The 16,579-nt window shown below is 40.1% G+C and overlaps 1 protein-coding gene across 1 annotated transcript; it reads right to left on the bottom strand.

The window, feature by feature from the left end:
* Nucleotides 1-2,125: 2,125 nt before the first annotated feature.
* On the bottom strand, nucleotides 2,126-14,536 carry LOC141991645 (lipase member M-like). Its single transcript, XM_074959979.1, has 9 exons — nucleotides 14,432-14,536; nucleotides 11,447-11,564; nucleotides 10,515-10,713; nucleotides 8,906-9,015; nucleotides 6,966-7,102; nucleotides 6,135-6,281; nucleotides 4,403-4,474; nucleotides 3,309-3,374; nucleotides 2,126-2,359 (listed from the first exon to the last, which is right to left on the bottom strand). The coding sequence occupies exons 1-9, from the start codon at nucleotides 14,534-14,536 to the stop codon at nucleotides 2,126-2,128; spliced, it is 1,188 nt and encodes a 395-aa protein (XP_074816080.1).
* Between the last annotated feature and the right edge of the window lie 2,043 nt (nucleotides 14,537-16,579).

Raw genomic sequence — 16,579 nt, 5'->3', positions numbered from 1 at the left:
GAAATGATGGAGAATGTGACTTAGGGTGGTGTGGTGTCAACCCCATTGAAAATAAGCCATTTTGAATAAGGGAATATTCACAAAATACAGTGTCCCTGGATGGGCAGGTAATATGAATAAGCAGAGGTAAAATGCTCAAAGAACCACAGTTACTGTGATAAAGTAACCTATTTTTCACTTTTGATGTGACCTTTGTATATTCCCAGATGCTGGCACCTGCAGTTCCCAACCGGAGGTACAGATGCCAGCAACACTCAGGATTTGGCATTGAGGACATAAGAAATATAAGTTTTAAAAAGCAGAAAAGGAACTTTTGTAGAAGAATTGTTTTCCCTCTTTATTTTTCATTTACAAGAAGAGCAAGAGTGAGTATGAAAGAACTCCGCTGTTACATTTTTAAAAGACATTTCTTTGTAGTGAATGAGTGTACTAACAAAAAGAACTAAAATAATTATTGAGAATATTGTTTGTATTAGTATCCTGGATATTTAACATTTTTAATCAGAGCAACCTACTTTTGAGTTTCTTCCACATACCAGTTTGTGTTATATTGCTACCTATAGACATGGATTAAAAACAGCAAATTGATTCTGCCTCACATGGTATTCCTTCCAGCATTCCTCAGAAAGCAGGTTTTGCCCCCGTGATATCACCCTTTTTTGTTTGGCTATGTACAACATACAATCATAGTATAAACTTCAAAATTCACCATTTCCTTGCCACATAAGTACTATAGAACCTCATCCAAAATCAATACCTCTTTTTCAACAGTTATAGAAAAATCCTAAGAAAATGCAAACAATTTCAGAGGCATATAATTTTAACAGTGAAAATACCCAATGTCACTACTAATTTCTCTGAAGTGTAGCTAGGAAAGGGCTTTTAATGTTTCTTTCACTAGCAAACTCAGGGACAGAATTTTCCAACACCTGTAAATTCAGTTTGAGAATTAAGCAATACTTAGTTCAGTTCAAACAAATGCACTGGATTCCAAGCAGATTGCTAAAAGGTGCCTTTTCTGAAGATGATTTTTCTGATATTGGGGATATTGTGTGGATATGCAAGTGAAAGTATCTTACCCAGAATCAGATGCCACACAGAATGGAACTAGTTGGGGAAAGAGCAGTACCTCAGTTCATCCACATAATGCCCTTACTGAAATTAAGAACCTCTCACAAACGAAAGAACTAGATTGCATTAGCTATGTTCTCTGTGACAAGGTGGATGGAATTCATATTGACCAATATCAGAAGACTGATTTCAGTGTAAAGGAGAAATAGGGTTATGTGAAGCTGATAGACTGAGAGCTTCGTGACCTGGCAAAATGTTGGGAGGTGTGGGAGCAATTTTTGGAAGTAAAAATATAATTTACATGAGAAAGAAATATAACTTTATGCTCTAAATTGTACACAAATGTTTTAGATTCAGACATTGATTTCCCCCCCCCCCGCCCCCATACATCTCTTCGAGTGTGATTCTATCTTTTTTTACAAGCCTTTCAATTCAAGGATATCCTTTGATGTGTGTATTTTTCCTGTCATGCTTTTGCTGTCTTATCATTATTGTGTATATTCATGTGTATCTATACAAAATAAATGGTCAAAGTAAAACTAACATAGACTGTCTTAACTATATATGAAAGGCTGCATTATTGATTACCAAATTAAAAACATTTTTAGTATGTAACATGGGAAAGTTCTCTAGTATTTTAACTGGACCAGAGAAATGTCCTCATTAGTTTAACATCTAATGATGGACTGTGCTAAAAGATTTAAGGCATGCATGCATATTCTGGCTCACAGCTGTAATGTGCACTATAGGATTTTAGTTTTGGTTTCAGAAGTGTTTCCTTTGAGAAATATAGTTCAGTTTTCTGAGTAACAGAATCCTGGTTGCTGAATTTCACCAGGAAGATGGGGAAAAATTGGTACCATGACCAAAAAAAAAAAAAAAAAAAAAAGTACATATTAAATCCTTTCACAGTAATCCCCCAATCCATTTACAAGCACCATGATTGACTCAAAAAAAATAGCAACTAGAAAAGTATCCTATTGCCACACATACAGAAAGTAGATTTCAATAAATCTAAATTAACTAATTAATTCTCAAACAATGCTGTGTGGTTTTATGGATACTTTCCCATCAATGCAATAATTTCACTGTACACACGCTTGGCTGCATCAAGACCCCAGGTGAAATCCCAGTGGTTCCAGTCAGAAATATTCTTGTGGTAAACTAGGTTAGTAATTTGAGGGAGTAACATGTCAATATCCTTTGGGTCTACCATCCAGTCCTCTCCACCGGACCATACTGCAGTGGGCACAGTCATATCTTCTATCTTATAGAAGGGAGGGACAGACTGAAAGACAAAAATGTAAGTCTCAGACCCTGTCTTAATTTTTAAACAAAAATCATTGATTAACCATTTGACTGCTGTGCAAAATTGCCAGATTCATCTGAGATGAACGGTGTTTTGGGACAGCAGCTCTCAAAACGTGGTCAATAGTCTACACAGCACCTGTTGTTGCCTTCTACATGTGTCCCAATTCATCTTTGTGACATAGCGTCTGGGTGCCCATTAGGGTCACTGGAAATCAGCGGGATAAGCCTGCCTAGTTTCCTCACTAGGGATCAGCGCTACATGGGAGTAGGAGGAGGAAAAGGAATTGTTCTCACAGACTTGCTGCTGAGAAGAAGTTGCCAGTGGGAGAAGAGCCAAGACCCACCCAGCTGGAGATAAACATCTAGCAGAGAAGAGAAGCAGGCAGTATGAATAGGAGATCAGAGGAGAAAGGAAACACATGGCAGGGAACCAGGATCAGGAGAACGTTCAGGAAGGGAACTGGAACATATACAAGGCAGTGGGGAAGAAAGAAAGCTGGAGGCTGTGCAGGGAGAGAGGAAGACCGAGAAGCGGAGGAGCACGTACAGGAGGAGACAAGGGCCAAGTAACAATGACCTTATGCATGGAAGGTGAGGACAAAGCAGCAGTGAACACAGGTGAACACAGAAAGTGAAGAAGAAGTCGACCAGATGAGCAGGTGCAGAGAAGCCTGGGGAAAGAGAGGAAATGAACAAATGATGGAGGAGATGAAATGAGGAGCAAAAGGAGACAGTATAATTAAGTTTTTCAAATGGATGAAACCCATATTAAATACACCCCAAAAGTCCATAAACTAATGCTAGTTTTCCTGTAGTCAAATGCTGTAACAGATTGGGGATGTGTTGTGACTGAGTGTGGGAAGGCAGGGGATCATTCTTATTTTTAAAAGATCACTTAGTTTTCAATAAAAGTCATCTCTCTCTACCTGGTTGTACTTAGCCTTGTTCTCACTGCCGTAGTCAAAATATTTGAATTCTCCTGATTTAACTGCCTAGCAAAAAGAAGAAAAGAAAGTATAAAATTAGACAAATTATCCACATGCCTTTGCATATCAGTGTGCTGTTCTGTCTTAAACTATTATGAATCAATTATATTACAGTATGCAGGACTTTAGACATTTTGGATGAAATTTTGGCAAAATACTCATTGACTTCAATAGGATCAGAATTTAACCCTTTGCATCTACAACAGCACATTTTGAGCATAAAAAAATAAAATCACTTCTCACTTTTCATTGGCGACGAGTAATTTTTAATCTGTATCTGCTAACAAGTTTTTCCTTTTTGTTAACTTCATCATTAACGTTGTGCACAAGGGGTGCTTTTTAAGAACTTTGTATTGACAGATTTTGGTATTACATAGCCCATGAGTTTTTCCACTCTCTCTCGACACAATAGTCTTAAATTATAATTTTCCTTTTCAGAACTGCTTTCTATACTGGTGTTCGTCACTGAGATGAGCAGCAACCCCTATAGTTAAGATCACCTGGCACTTTTCATTATAAGACCCTGTTTTCAGTTTGCCAAACTTTAATTTAGGCTGAAGTTTTTCAGGCTGGGCATCTAGTTCAGGCTAAATTCCTTTGGCAAATTTCAGTTAAATCAGTTGGTGTTTATTGGAAAATGTCTAGGTTTCCTGAACCATGTCCATCCTGTGCACTGAATGAGGCAGGGCCCTGTGGAAAAAAATAGCTTGTGATCATGTAATTAAAGACTGTATCAGAATATCTATGCACAAGGGGGCTTAATTAAAGTTGCCTGAGCAAACTTGATTCTGGAATTTCCTAACTTTTGAGTGTGTGACTTTACAATCTTAATATTCATAGCTTTCCTACATGCCTGTCCTTTCACACTGAAAACTCTCAGTAACCAACAACGTCAAAGATGGAACTCAAAGGATTATGTCACTATATTAAAATCTCATTGATAAATAAATACCTGTCTGTTCTGAATAAATCAGGTTTTAACTATGATCAGAGAGCATAAATCACAGAATATTGAAAGATTTCAGAAGCTTTACCTGGGCCCAGTGCAGTAAGTTTTTAGCAGATGTTTCATCTGGAAAGCGGCCTGTGTACACATCCATTCGACTCTGCAAGAAAACAATTTTAAGATATCATGTGTTTTCTAAATGAAATGGGAGAAAGGCAGGATTCTACATAACAAAACACCATTCAGTTCAGTAACTACAGCATTACAAATCATCCAAACTGGAGCAAGTTGGATAGCCAGAAAAACTGCAATATTTTCACAAATATAATTCCCTCTCCTATCTGTTAATTTTTAAATCAATTACTTAAATGACAGTTCTGCCAAAAGTAGTAAGAAAACATCTAAAATGTTAAGCTCTCCTTGAACCTATTGTAAGGTTTGGTTTAATTCTGTCTGAGTTATGGTTCTGAGTGCTAGATAAAAAACAGGCTTGCAATATTTGCCTGAACTACCTCATGCTTTTACCATGTGTAGATCTTGGGGGATTCTATTGACCCATTGAGCTAGGTGGATTGTCAGACCACCTGAATATAAAGGAAGTGGGAGTTGCTCTCTATGAAGAGAGGAGTCAGGGGTGTTGCTTAAGCAGCCTCATGTAGGAACAGCCAAGTTTGAGTAGAAAGCTGGGCTGCACTTTGTTTCCTGTCCTTAATTTCTGTGCTAAGAGCCAACCTTAACCCACCCCTGGAAGGGTGCAAGTCTTTGACTCTATGTATTGCATGGGACTTTGTTTCAGAGCAGGTTGAGCAAGATACCAGCTCACACGAGGCATAAATTTCCATTTCATTTTTTTATTCAGAGAACTCCAGATTGCCATGTAAATGACACCTCTGGCAAATGGATTACCATTGGACTCTCAACATTTCCCCCAGAGAGAAGATTAAATATTCCATGTCAACATAGCTTTGCAAAGTGTGACTGTGCGACAGTGAGTACCTTGCAGTGCTGTCTGCAGACTTTACTTTTATCTTTGGCCTGTTAAGCCTACAGACAACTTAATAATATTATTGCTAAGTATCAGTTGGCAACTGGTGCCTGTTAGGGAACTGCAGATTTTCCTTATTGGGCTGCATTCTAGTGTAGGGGAGGTTAGGTTGAGGAATGGAATTCACACACACCACCTCCTCAAATGGACAGATAGTCATTAGGACTTTAGCATAACCCATCTATGGCCACTACACTGTGCTACAGTATGTTCTCCCGAGTAATGTTTTGGGGGCAGTGGCTCCAACAGCCTGTCTCCTGCCCACCTGTCCCACTGGAAACCAATGCAGACGGCCTACCCATAGCACTGAAAAGCAAGCATTGTGACCCACCCTACATAACTGCTCTGGCCATAGCATGCACCTGCACCCACCCACCCTGGGGCTTCTGTGACACTGCTGTTATACAATTCAGGGCCTGGGACTGTAGGCTATAAACTCCAAATTTGACCGTGATATTTTAATGCCATATTAAACATTTACACTGCTTTATTGAGAAAAAGACAGGTAACACATTAGCCAAACTACTAAGCCAATTGTAGGCTACAGAGATTCCCAGTTAAACTGCTTATCACTCCCTGCATTATTGAGGCATCTGCTTTCTCCATTCTCATCATGTTAGAAAGTCCCTAGCAAAACTCTATAACAATTAAAGGACCCTGCTTTACTCATTCCAAATTAAATAATTGCACATTTGGCACAAATGCTGTTTAAAAATCAAGCTAACTTTTTCAGTTCATCATCACTAAAATATGGTTGATATAGATACACACATACCATATTTAGGTTTTTCTCATTGAATCCACCCGCAAAGAAAAATATATTGGCACAAAGTCTATTAGGTAATTCATAGCAGCACATTGTGGCAGCAAGCTCCCTCATAGTCTTACCCCACCAGCGGAAGTCTTTTTTGCCAAGAATATCCTGTGAAAATGAAAGGGCATTATTTACAGTGAACCTTCAAAGTGTATTTTGTATAGTTCCCTTATCACGGTCCAGGCCTGATCCACATCATACCTTTAACTGACTTCCTTGAGGTTTTCATGTAGCTATTAGGACCACAATTGTGCCTCCATCAACTGTGTATTCCACAAACGTCATAGTTAATACATGCGTACCTCATGGAATTTTCATTCATTCGAGGCAAGAAGGCAGAATTGTATTTCCCACCCTCTACCCCTGACTTGTACAGATACCATTCGGATGCATATGACTTTGAGGTATCGATACAATAAGCTGAACATGAAGTTGGAAAATTCACATTCAGATCAATTAAAAAAAATACTTGAACACAGCATTAAAATGGCTAATTTAAACATACTGAAGTCACGAATTCAACAGATAAGACTCTGAACAGGGATGTTAAGTCTGACACTTTGCACATACTGAGAGTGTTATGAAGGCATATATTTAATCAACCAAACCACCACAAACGCTACTGAACATACACGCACTGTGACGGAATTAATATTCCAGTGACAATCTAAACTGTTTACAGCATATTTCCTTTTGTATTATCTGATCGCGCGGAACTCCTGTTCAGGTACAATGCCTCTTTTTAAAGACCAGTAACTCAGTAGCGTAATAAAATACAGAGAAATCTCATACCTGTAATGCTCCTTCAGGCATTAACAACATTTTTACCATAGGGCTTTTGGTGTGTCCAGCGGTGACAGCAGGAGCCAAGGCAAAAAACATTTTGACTTTCTGTGCCAGCTGTGGCATGGAGGAAAATGCTATGAACGCTGAGAAAGTGAAAGAGAATAGTTACAGAAATCTTACAAAACAACAACTGAATACTTACAGGCATTTGTTTGAAAACTCCACCAGAGAGTTCATCAGGACCCAGCATGTAGTATTTGGTTTAGAAGAAATCAGTTCTAATACAGAATGAGGGAATTTGCATGCAGTTTGGGATGGCCCTTGACTACGAATCAGGACAGGTGATGTCATAAAATAGTTTAGCCAGGGACTGACATAACAGTGCTGTGACTGTGCTGAATGATGCAATTTAGCCCAGAAGAAGAACAGGCAGAAATGGGAACTGTACCAAAGTCATCATCATTTCAGAGGCGTTAGCAGGGATATTTGTTCATGACCTGTCCGTTTAACTTTTATATCACTTTCACAGCAGAGATGTTAAAAGGAGATTATTTCTTTATTTCTGTGGTCAAATATATGGACCTTTTTAATGCCTATTGCCAAGAAACAGCTCTCTCGATTATCAGTTATTGAGACTAAAAGGATAGTCTTTTGTCCCTATTGCTAACAGAGAATATGATAACTTGTGTGACAAAGCTCTGACCTTGTTTCCATGGGTCCCGCACTTCCTGGTGGATTTTGCTAGCCTCAGAGGCTCACTGTGACCCTCCACATAGCCCTTCTCTCTCTAGAGGCAAAGGTCACAGCCTACTGAGCCATTTTCATCATAAGCCAGCAAGGGAGGTGAGGAGAAGCTACTCTCCCTTGCACAGTCTCTGTTGTCTCCCAGACTCAGTTATTAATTTGGGGGGGAGATGGAGGTGGGGGAGGGGAGCCTGGGCCCGCCCTCTACTCCGGGCTCCAGCCCAGGGACCCTAATAGTATTAGCCATGGTAGCGGACCTTTTGGAAACAGGACATGTACAATTCCCTGGGCCACTTCCCCACAGCAGCCTTCCCCCTCGCCTTCCTCAATATCTACTTCACCCTTACCTCAGGGCCTCCTTCCTTGTGCCTGATATGGTTTGTATTGCTCAGTATCTCCCATGGCATGGCTTCCTCCTACAACTCCTGACACATGGTCCCACCTGACTAACTGGGAGGCTTTTAACTAGTTTCAGCCAGCCCCTGATTGGCTTCAGGTGTCCCAGTCAACCTAGCTGCCTTCTGGAAAGATCTTAATTGGCCCCAGGTGTCTTAATTGATCTGGAGCAGCTGCCACTTGCTTATCCTGGTAACAGGGATTTATTTAGTCTGTGGCTAATATATCTGTCTCCCACTACTTTACTATAGCCATCTGGCCTTGCCCCATCACACTTGATAGGTCTGAGTTGGAACAATAAGCTCATTTTCACGCTTGGGCTAGACTATCCATTAGTATGGAAGAAGGGAGCACCATGCATTTCACTTGAAAACAAAAGCCATGAATTTGGTGCAGAGTCCCTTGGTTAATTTTAGGGAGTATCCTGGTCCCTTCAGCAATGAAAGATATTTCAGGCTGAAGTATAGTCAAATATTCCATTTGTGACAGCAAGATGAAGTTTAGCAAGAGAGGAACCTTTGGTGGTCACCAAAACCTCTCTGGTTGTTCTAGGAATCTGTTGGCCATCTCTGAATAAATCACAGGCTCCATGGCTTCAGTGGGACGTTTACCTGAATCAGGTCTGACTGAAAACTGAGAAAGGAATCCTGGACTTAGCCCTATATAAAGTACTTGCACAATGTTAAACAAAAATGGGAATTGTCTCTGCAATTTTCTGCTTATAAACATATGAAAGAGTTAATAATAGCCTCTCTTACTTGAGAGAGAAAAGTACAATGCAAATGCATCAAATTCTGCTAGCATACCAATAGTGCTGCCCTGGGAGTAGCCAACATAATACAGTTGCTTCTGTCCAGTTTCCTGCAGAATAAAGTTTATCATAGCTTGAAGGTCATATTTGCCCATTTCATGAAAACTGCAATATAAAAATATGAAGTTAACCACATAATGAAGTTATAGGGCCAGATTCTCAAGTAAGTTATGGCTCCTATGAACCACTAAGGTGACATAAAGGGGCTGGAATTTGGGGGTAAATTTCCAGGAGAAAATTCCCATTGTTTAGGGAAGCTCTCTGCTGAGTGCAACTGCGTGGGACCTGGAGCTGTGCCTCTGGCTACTACTCCATCCTTCCCTCAACCCCCTCACTGGTAAAGGGTCCATTAAAGACACTATATGAGTTCTGCAGCCTTGAGCTACCCAGCAGCATCTGAAGATTAGCACGGCTTGCTCTCAGAATCAGGGAGCTGTAACCAGCTTTGCAGCGAGTGGTGCTCCGGCTAAGGAGAGAATCTGGCCAGCAAATCCTGCCCACATACATTTGAATGCAACACTGGTGAACCATTGAGCTGTTATCTGACAGACCCGACTATTCAGGGATCCAGCCCAGCTTAGGTTTGCCAGCCCCGAGTTTGAGTCTTTGTCTCTCTACATAATACAGATGCCTTATTTATTTTTCAATATTGAGTGTGTTTACAAACCTAGGAAAGATAAGACTGCTCTGTTGGCCAAGCCATGATATTTGAATTAATGTTAGCCCAATGCTCTTTTAATTCTGCTTCTGTGCTAAAGGAAAATGGTAATGTCCTTTAAAAGGTATTCTAATAACTAGACCCAGTTCCAGTAAATAACTAACAAGCAGCTTGTTAGGAAATGGCTCAGCTATAGTTAAATAATGCCCAAAGGGGAGGCAGCAGCCAGCTGGAAAGCTTGATAACATTGCCTGAAACCTGTATTCCATGCATTTTATGCCTGAGCCTCCGCACATGAAAGGGAATGTGCAGTTGCCCGTTTAGCATGATGCTGCCTGCTCCCCATAGTTCACCTTGCCCACTCTGGACTGGTGCAAATGGAAGAGGGTAGGGCCAGTTCCATGCTCCTCCTTATTCTCTTTGGGACAAACTATCCCCCTGGTGCAAGGTGAGAGCAATCCCTGTTCTGCTTTGTGCTCAGGGACTGACTGCCCTTGGCCACTGGATAGGATTGCAGGGAGGGAAAGATTCTTTGTGATATTTAATGAACTAAACATATCTAACAGCACATTATATTTCTGTAGGTGACTAATGGCCCTGACAAAGAAATGTTTCAATGCAAAGGTTTCTACCACACAGAGGGTTCTGTTTAACTCTGTGCTACATCTTTCAGTCCTAGTGCTACTGAAAATCAGTGGCATTAATGATGTGAGTAAGGGGTGCAGGAGGAGGAGGTTCTCTGCTGATTTAAACTGTTGGCCTCCCAAAGCCTTGAGAATGGAGCCAAATTACAGATCTAAATCCTGTATGAGCACCGTTGCTGTGCACAAACCACACAAATTGAAGTTCACATGAATTAAGAGAAACATGGATCACCACACATACAGAATTGCCAACAAGCAAAACAGTTTGCCACTTTCACTAGTTTCTCTCCAGTTCATCCTACCTGAAATCCCAAAATTCCTCTTGGGCAACTGAAAATTTCTGGTGTCTTTGAGACCAGGTTGTGCCTCTGCTATTTCCTATCCAAACATCATAGCCAGCATCTGCTAGCATGAAGCCCAGGCTGTTATTGGCCAAATTTTCGACCCAGTTGCTACCTTGACCAAACAATCCATGCTGGAGAAGCACAGCTGGCTTTGGACCTAAATAAATGGAATACAGAAATACAGGTTTGGTAAAGTAACATGGCAAAATGACATACTGTATTTCACTCATCCCAAACACATGCTGATAAAACCTTTAAATCAGAGCACACCCACAAGTATGATACCCCATGACAAATAATTAGCTATAGTTAAAAGCAACGGTAAAGAGGGGTTTAGAATGGAAATGTTTAGGGAATTTTAGCTACGGCTGTCATTAATATTCCATACATATACATGTATAATTAGCTGTAATGCTGCTAAAATCTGTAGTTAAGATTTCCTAAGTATTTCCATACTAAATCCCTGTTCTTAGTTACTCATAACTAAGGCTGGTTGCTTGACATAACAACCACCAAACAGAACAAAATATACAAAAGTCATGAATTCATAGGGGGAAAAAAAAATCACTGTGCAACTCAGCCAACAGACATCCAGCCTCTCCTGTTCTCAAACTTATGTCATTGCTAATGTCAAAAACCATGACCTAATTGTTCTCAATTTTCCACACCCCGTTTTGTTCAGAAAAAATCATGAACATATAGAAATTTGTAAAGACTTGATTGACTGGTTTTCAGTCTGATATTTAGATTCAGGATTTTTCCACAGATATTAAACATGCCTCCAATATATGTATATATTTACTTGGATTGGTGGGTTGGTTTTTTTTTTTTTTTTAATTTTGGATGAGTGTTATTTGGGGTTTTTTGCATCAAGCAAAATGGAGCCATACCTTTGTCTGTAGGTTCTTCTCTGCCATAAGGAATTCTGTTTATTCTCAAATAATAGCCATCCTCAGTCAGAACTTCATACTCCTCACTGGGATATCCTTCAAAGCAGATCAACTGACTCTGAGGGAATTAAAATAAATGTCTAAGATTGTTTACAGGTATCAGATTTTTAATTATCTGTTGCAGGGAAGAGGGCATTTCCCCACGAGGAAGTGTTAGCATAAGTGTTTGTTTAACTTCTATGAGTTCCTGCACTTAATTAGTTTCAACTGGGATATGGAACAAAGCCTAAAATAGTGAGAGAATTTTATTCCTAACCTGGCCCAAACCAGGAAGTATTGAAAATATTCCCGGAGAGCTTGTTCTCCTGAGATTTCCAGCCCAATTATCTGAACAAGGAGGTGCTAAGAAGGCTGGATTAGTCGTGGAAAAGCTTAGAAAATTTCTCTACAAAGAATGTAAACATTTCCATGTTCTTCCTTCACACATCCAAATGCAATGGCATTAGTCGGAAGGGAATAAATATTCAGGAATCTATTATTTGAAAATAGTTTTAATTGGAATAACAATGAGGAGTCCTTGTGGCACCTTAGAGACTAACAAATTTATTTGGGCATAAAAAGCATTAATGACTATTAAACAATATAATAAAAAGTAACTTTAGATCTGTGATGATTTGGAGAATTTGCCTATGTACAACTTAAGAATTCTGGTTGATTTTATGAAATTGCCGTATCATTGAATGTGTACCAGTCACCATCAGCTGTCAGGGTTGTCGCCTATCTCTCTGATCAGGAACAATGGTAGGCCACTCAACTTTGATGATCCTCCATTCAAATGGAGCACCTTTAGCAAATAGATGATTGCTGCCCAGGGCAAACCAGTTTTTCAAAGTCTGAACTCCAGGGAGGAGGTAACTAAACAATAGATCATCTGGTGGGACATTGATCACCTGATGAGCCTGATCCCTGACAAAGAGGAACTCAAAGAATGACACAAAGGGCATTTGGTCAGGAAAAAGGAAAAGAGGGACATGCTGTCATAGTAGAACTGTTCTATTTAACTGCAGGACTGGCTGAGGAATAAGGAAACTGTGTGCAGAGAAGAGGAGAGACTCCATAATTTGGAGGAAAAGCCATGTGCAGGAGATGGTATCCTGGACTCCTTAGTGTACTCTGCCCTAAGCTCAAAGAATGCTCAAGAGTGTGAGGAAATTGAGGCAGGAAAATGTGTACAGAATTCTTATAGTTTTGTCTAGCTCTGTATATTTCTTGTGCTAGCTAAAGTAAAGAGTTATTGGTTTTTGGAATCTTTTGAGAAATCTGTGCATCTGTTTGTTTCACTGTAAACACAGAGTTGCCACAAACTTGGAGCTCAGGGATAGGATGATCTTAAAGTATGGGGGAATCTGGGTATTAGCACTGGTGACGGGGTAACAAACAAGGAGCCTGTGCCCAGGAAGCATGCCAGAGAGGCCAAGAAAAGAGACAGTGTTACAGACTACTCGGACTAGGGGACACTTAAAGCACATGGGCCCAGTGTGAGAGGCCCAAACACAACAGCCTTGTGAGTGTCCAGCTGGGGGAGCTTGCCAGGACTGCAACATGAACCCAAACAGAAAGGTAATTAAGCACATGGAGTGGAGATAGGGTCTGGAACCCAGACCCTGAGTATTTAATCATATAAACACTTCATCCTTGTATGTGACGAGTAGGTTTGTGCAGAGCATTCTGGAAAAATGCCAGCTTTAGGAACTCGTAAGAACCAGAAGATTATAAGCAATGGTGTCTGCTGACAACTCAACTGAACATTGGGTAGCAAAATTGACATGCTAAATCTTTCTGAGACAATTTACATCTGCAGATAATGATTGCAATATACCTGAGCCAAAACCAGGTAGGCGAACTCCATCTTGCCTAACCTGAAGGGCCAGCACTGCAGGAAAACACAAGAGGTGCAGGAATCCAGCATGCTCTTGTGTAATTCTCTGACAGTGATTGTCCTTGCCTTCTGACAGCTCTAGCTATTAAAATCCACTCCACTGGGGAGTTTCAATTAAACCAAACTTTAGACTCTCTTAGATTTGCTTTGTCCTATAATAATTATATATCTTTACATCTCAGAAAATGGTTGGCTCCACGATATAAGAGGATTCATAATAAAGTTCTTTCTAAAAGTAAGGTTATAAAGTGTTTACAATACCACAGAAACACACCAAACATCCTTTCTCTGCTTCACTCCCTCCTTGAAATTCACTCCCTTTGCAAAGTCTCCATCTGTTCAGCTCCACATTTTCTTACAATTTCTCTCTTGTAAAGATCCATCTTATGCTTCATACTTTAAATCATAATAATCTATTTAATAATCCCTTAACATACATACATCAAGCAATCACTTCCCAAAGGGTTGTCCAAAAAAAAAAAGAAAAAAGAAAAAAAGAAAAAAAAAGTGTTTGAGCATAACTATTATGTAGACTTATTATTGCTGGCTCAGATCCAGTCTCAAAATAGGGAACCATGACATATGAGAAGAAAAGAGAGGTGCGAAGAATTTTCTGCCCGGGAACAAGGAAATGCATGGAACTGAATATAAGAGATCACTCCCATTTATAGTGGACTTACTTATATGCACACTTCATACTTCCCCTGATCTATCCTTCAATACAGATAAATTGAAAGGCCCTTTTGGAAAAACAGACTGAAGGTATAGTGGGGAAGATATAGTATAGTGGGGGAAGGGAAAAAGTTAAAGAGAAAACTTGTTAATGAAACATTATCAATATTAAATATGGACCTAAACTTGGATCCAAGGTTTTCAATTCGGTCACTTGGTGGATGTCTTTAATGAGCCTTTCTAAATCCCAAAACAAGACATTCCCAAATGTTGTGGTTGAAAATTTGAAATGCGGCCCGCAACCTGAACTTTCAGGCCTGTGTCTAATTATTATGCTCCATTATAGTTAACATTTTCACAAATACTTGACTTACAATATTCATAAACGTTTCAGGATTCATGTTTCTTTTCTTCTTGATGAGTTCTTCTGAGCTTGTAACAACTTGTATTAGATAGGCTAATGCAATAAACCACCACATTTTGTTTCTGTGAAAAAAAGTGTGTCTGTTAATAACATTTCTGCCAACATACATCTTGGCTTTGTAACATTTATTCTAACTCTCTCGTGTATATAAAGAGTGTGAGATTCATGTTGGAAAATGGGGGCGGGGGGAAAGCACTATTTTGCCTGCCAATTCTTACTCACAAGCATAGTAATATTGAATTCAGTTGGGGGCAGGCCCTACTTCAGTCTCTGTCATGATTAATTTGAATTTATGGCCATATCCAACTCTTATTGAAACACTCCCTTTGCCTGCAATAGAAGATGGATCAGGTCCTATGTGAAACACTGCGTGGCAGAGCTCCGACTTTGTCCCCATGGGTCCCACGGTTCCAGGTGGTTTATGCTAGCTTCAGAGGCTCACTGCAACCCTCCACACAGCCCTTCTCTCTCTAGGGCCAGGGATACAGTCCACTGAGCCCTTTTCATCATAAGCCAGCAATGGAGGTTGATGAGAGAATTCCCACAGTCTCTGTTGCTCCTACAGCCTCATGCCAAAACAGTTTAGCCTCCTGTCCTGACAGGGGCCTGTTTTCCCCTCCCAGGAGGTATTTCTGTAGTGGTGGGTTGGGGGAACCCAGGCACGCCCTCTACTCTGGGTTCCTGCTCAGGGACCCTAATAGTAGCAGCTGTTGGCAGCCAACCTTTTACTGCCAGAGTTGCTACATTTCCGTGGGCCACTTCCCCACAGCTCTCCTGCTTCTCCCTTCTTCACCCTTACCGATTACTTGAGAGTGTCTTCATTAACCAGTCCTTCAGCCACACTTCCTCACCTCTAGCTCCTCTCTGCCTGACTGGAGTGAGCCCTTTTATATTATCAGAGGCGCCTTAATTAGAGTCAGGTGGACACATTAGCTTAATGGCCTCACCTGACTATTTGCCGGTTAATCGGAGTCAGGTGTTCTCATTAGCCTGGATCAGCCCTTGCTCTGGTCAGTCAGGGAACAGAAAACTGTCAATCCAGTGGCCAGTATATCTGCCTTCTGCTACTCTGCTGTACCCCACTGGCCTGGGTCTATCACAACTGTTATACCTTCAGCACTACAAAGCAGTTAAATTGCTTTATACCCAGGACAGGTGTTATGTAAGTTAGTGTCTTACGTTTTGTTAAACACAGAAACACAATAAAAGTAAGGATTAAAAATATGTCAAGGAATGCATTCATGCCAGTCAGATTATGGCCATATCTATACGTTTGTTATTTGATTATTACTTAATAATATATTGTGGATCAGGAGCCTATTGTACTGGACTTTGACCAAACATATAGGAAGACATGGTCCCTGCCACAAAGAGTTTATGGCATACTACTAACATACTACTATAAACCATTATTTCCAGGTTTATAAATTTCTCAAATTAATTTTTTTTTTATAAATTTGTCAAGAATATATCATAAAACCTCCATACTACTTGGCCTATATAGTAATCACATCTCCCAATAAAAGACATATTTATAATATGACCAGAATAGCAAATGTGCTTAAAAAACATGACTTTAATATAGCCTGCAATCACTCTCCCTGATTCTATGCAGTGATACCAATCCCTCACTTTGTTGAGGAGTCAAAAGTACCACAGAATTTTACAAAAATAAACATGCTGTAAACAAACAGAGTAGTGGCACGTCAACGCAAGTTGGAAGACTGAAAGTTAGGTTTGATTGAAAACAGCACAAAAAGAACCCACTGTTGAATGCTATATTAAGAACTCAAAATACTCGCCTACATCAATTTAAAGTATCATGCTCAGTTCAGATGAATATTCTTTTGGGCCACGCACTTTTTGTAAAGTACTGTAAATAGTACATCTTACAATAACTTTTAAGTAATGTCTCAATCTATGAAAAGGAACAGATCTACCCTGAGGAAACTTTCCGTCTATTGTCCCTCATTCCAACAATCTTTTCTCCCCCACAAAATATATAGACCAGAGGAGTTGCAGTGTCAATTCTCCTCATTCCTTCTGAGGAAATGTTACAAGCATTCACCATAACTCCATCTAAGGACCTGTCAAAAAC

The sequence above is a fragment of the Natator depressus genome, chromosome 7 (genome assembly GCF_965152275.1).
Source record: "Natator depressus isolate rNatDep1 chromosome 7, rNatDep2.hap1, whole genome shotgun sequence".
NCBI classification, from domain to species: Eukaryota; Metazoa; Chordata; order Testudines; family Cheloniidae; genus Natator; species Natator depressus.
The sequence above is the reverse complement of the archived record's forward strand: the minus strand, read 5'-3'. Positions and strand labels throughout refer to the sequence as shown.

Excerpts from the sequence above, each read along its gene's own strand:
- LOC141991645 (XM_074959979.1), bottom strand. The coding sequence starts at position 14,536 with ATGTGGTGGTTTATTGCATTAGCCTATCTAATACAAGTTGTTACAAGC. Across the intron at positions 7,103-8,905 it reads CTCCCAGGGCAGCACTATTG|CGTTCATAGCATTTTCCTCC; the intron begins GTATGCTAGCAG and ends TCACTTTCTCAG. Across the intron at positions 6,282-6,965 it reads TGCCTGAAGGAGCATTACAG|GATATTCTTGGCAAAAAAGA; the intron begins GTATGAGATTTC and ends TCATTTTCACAG.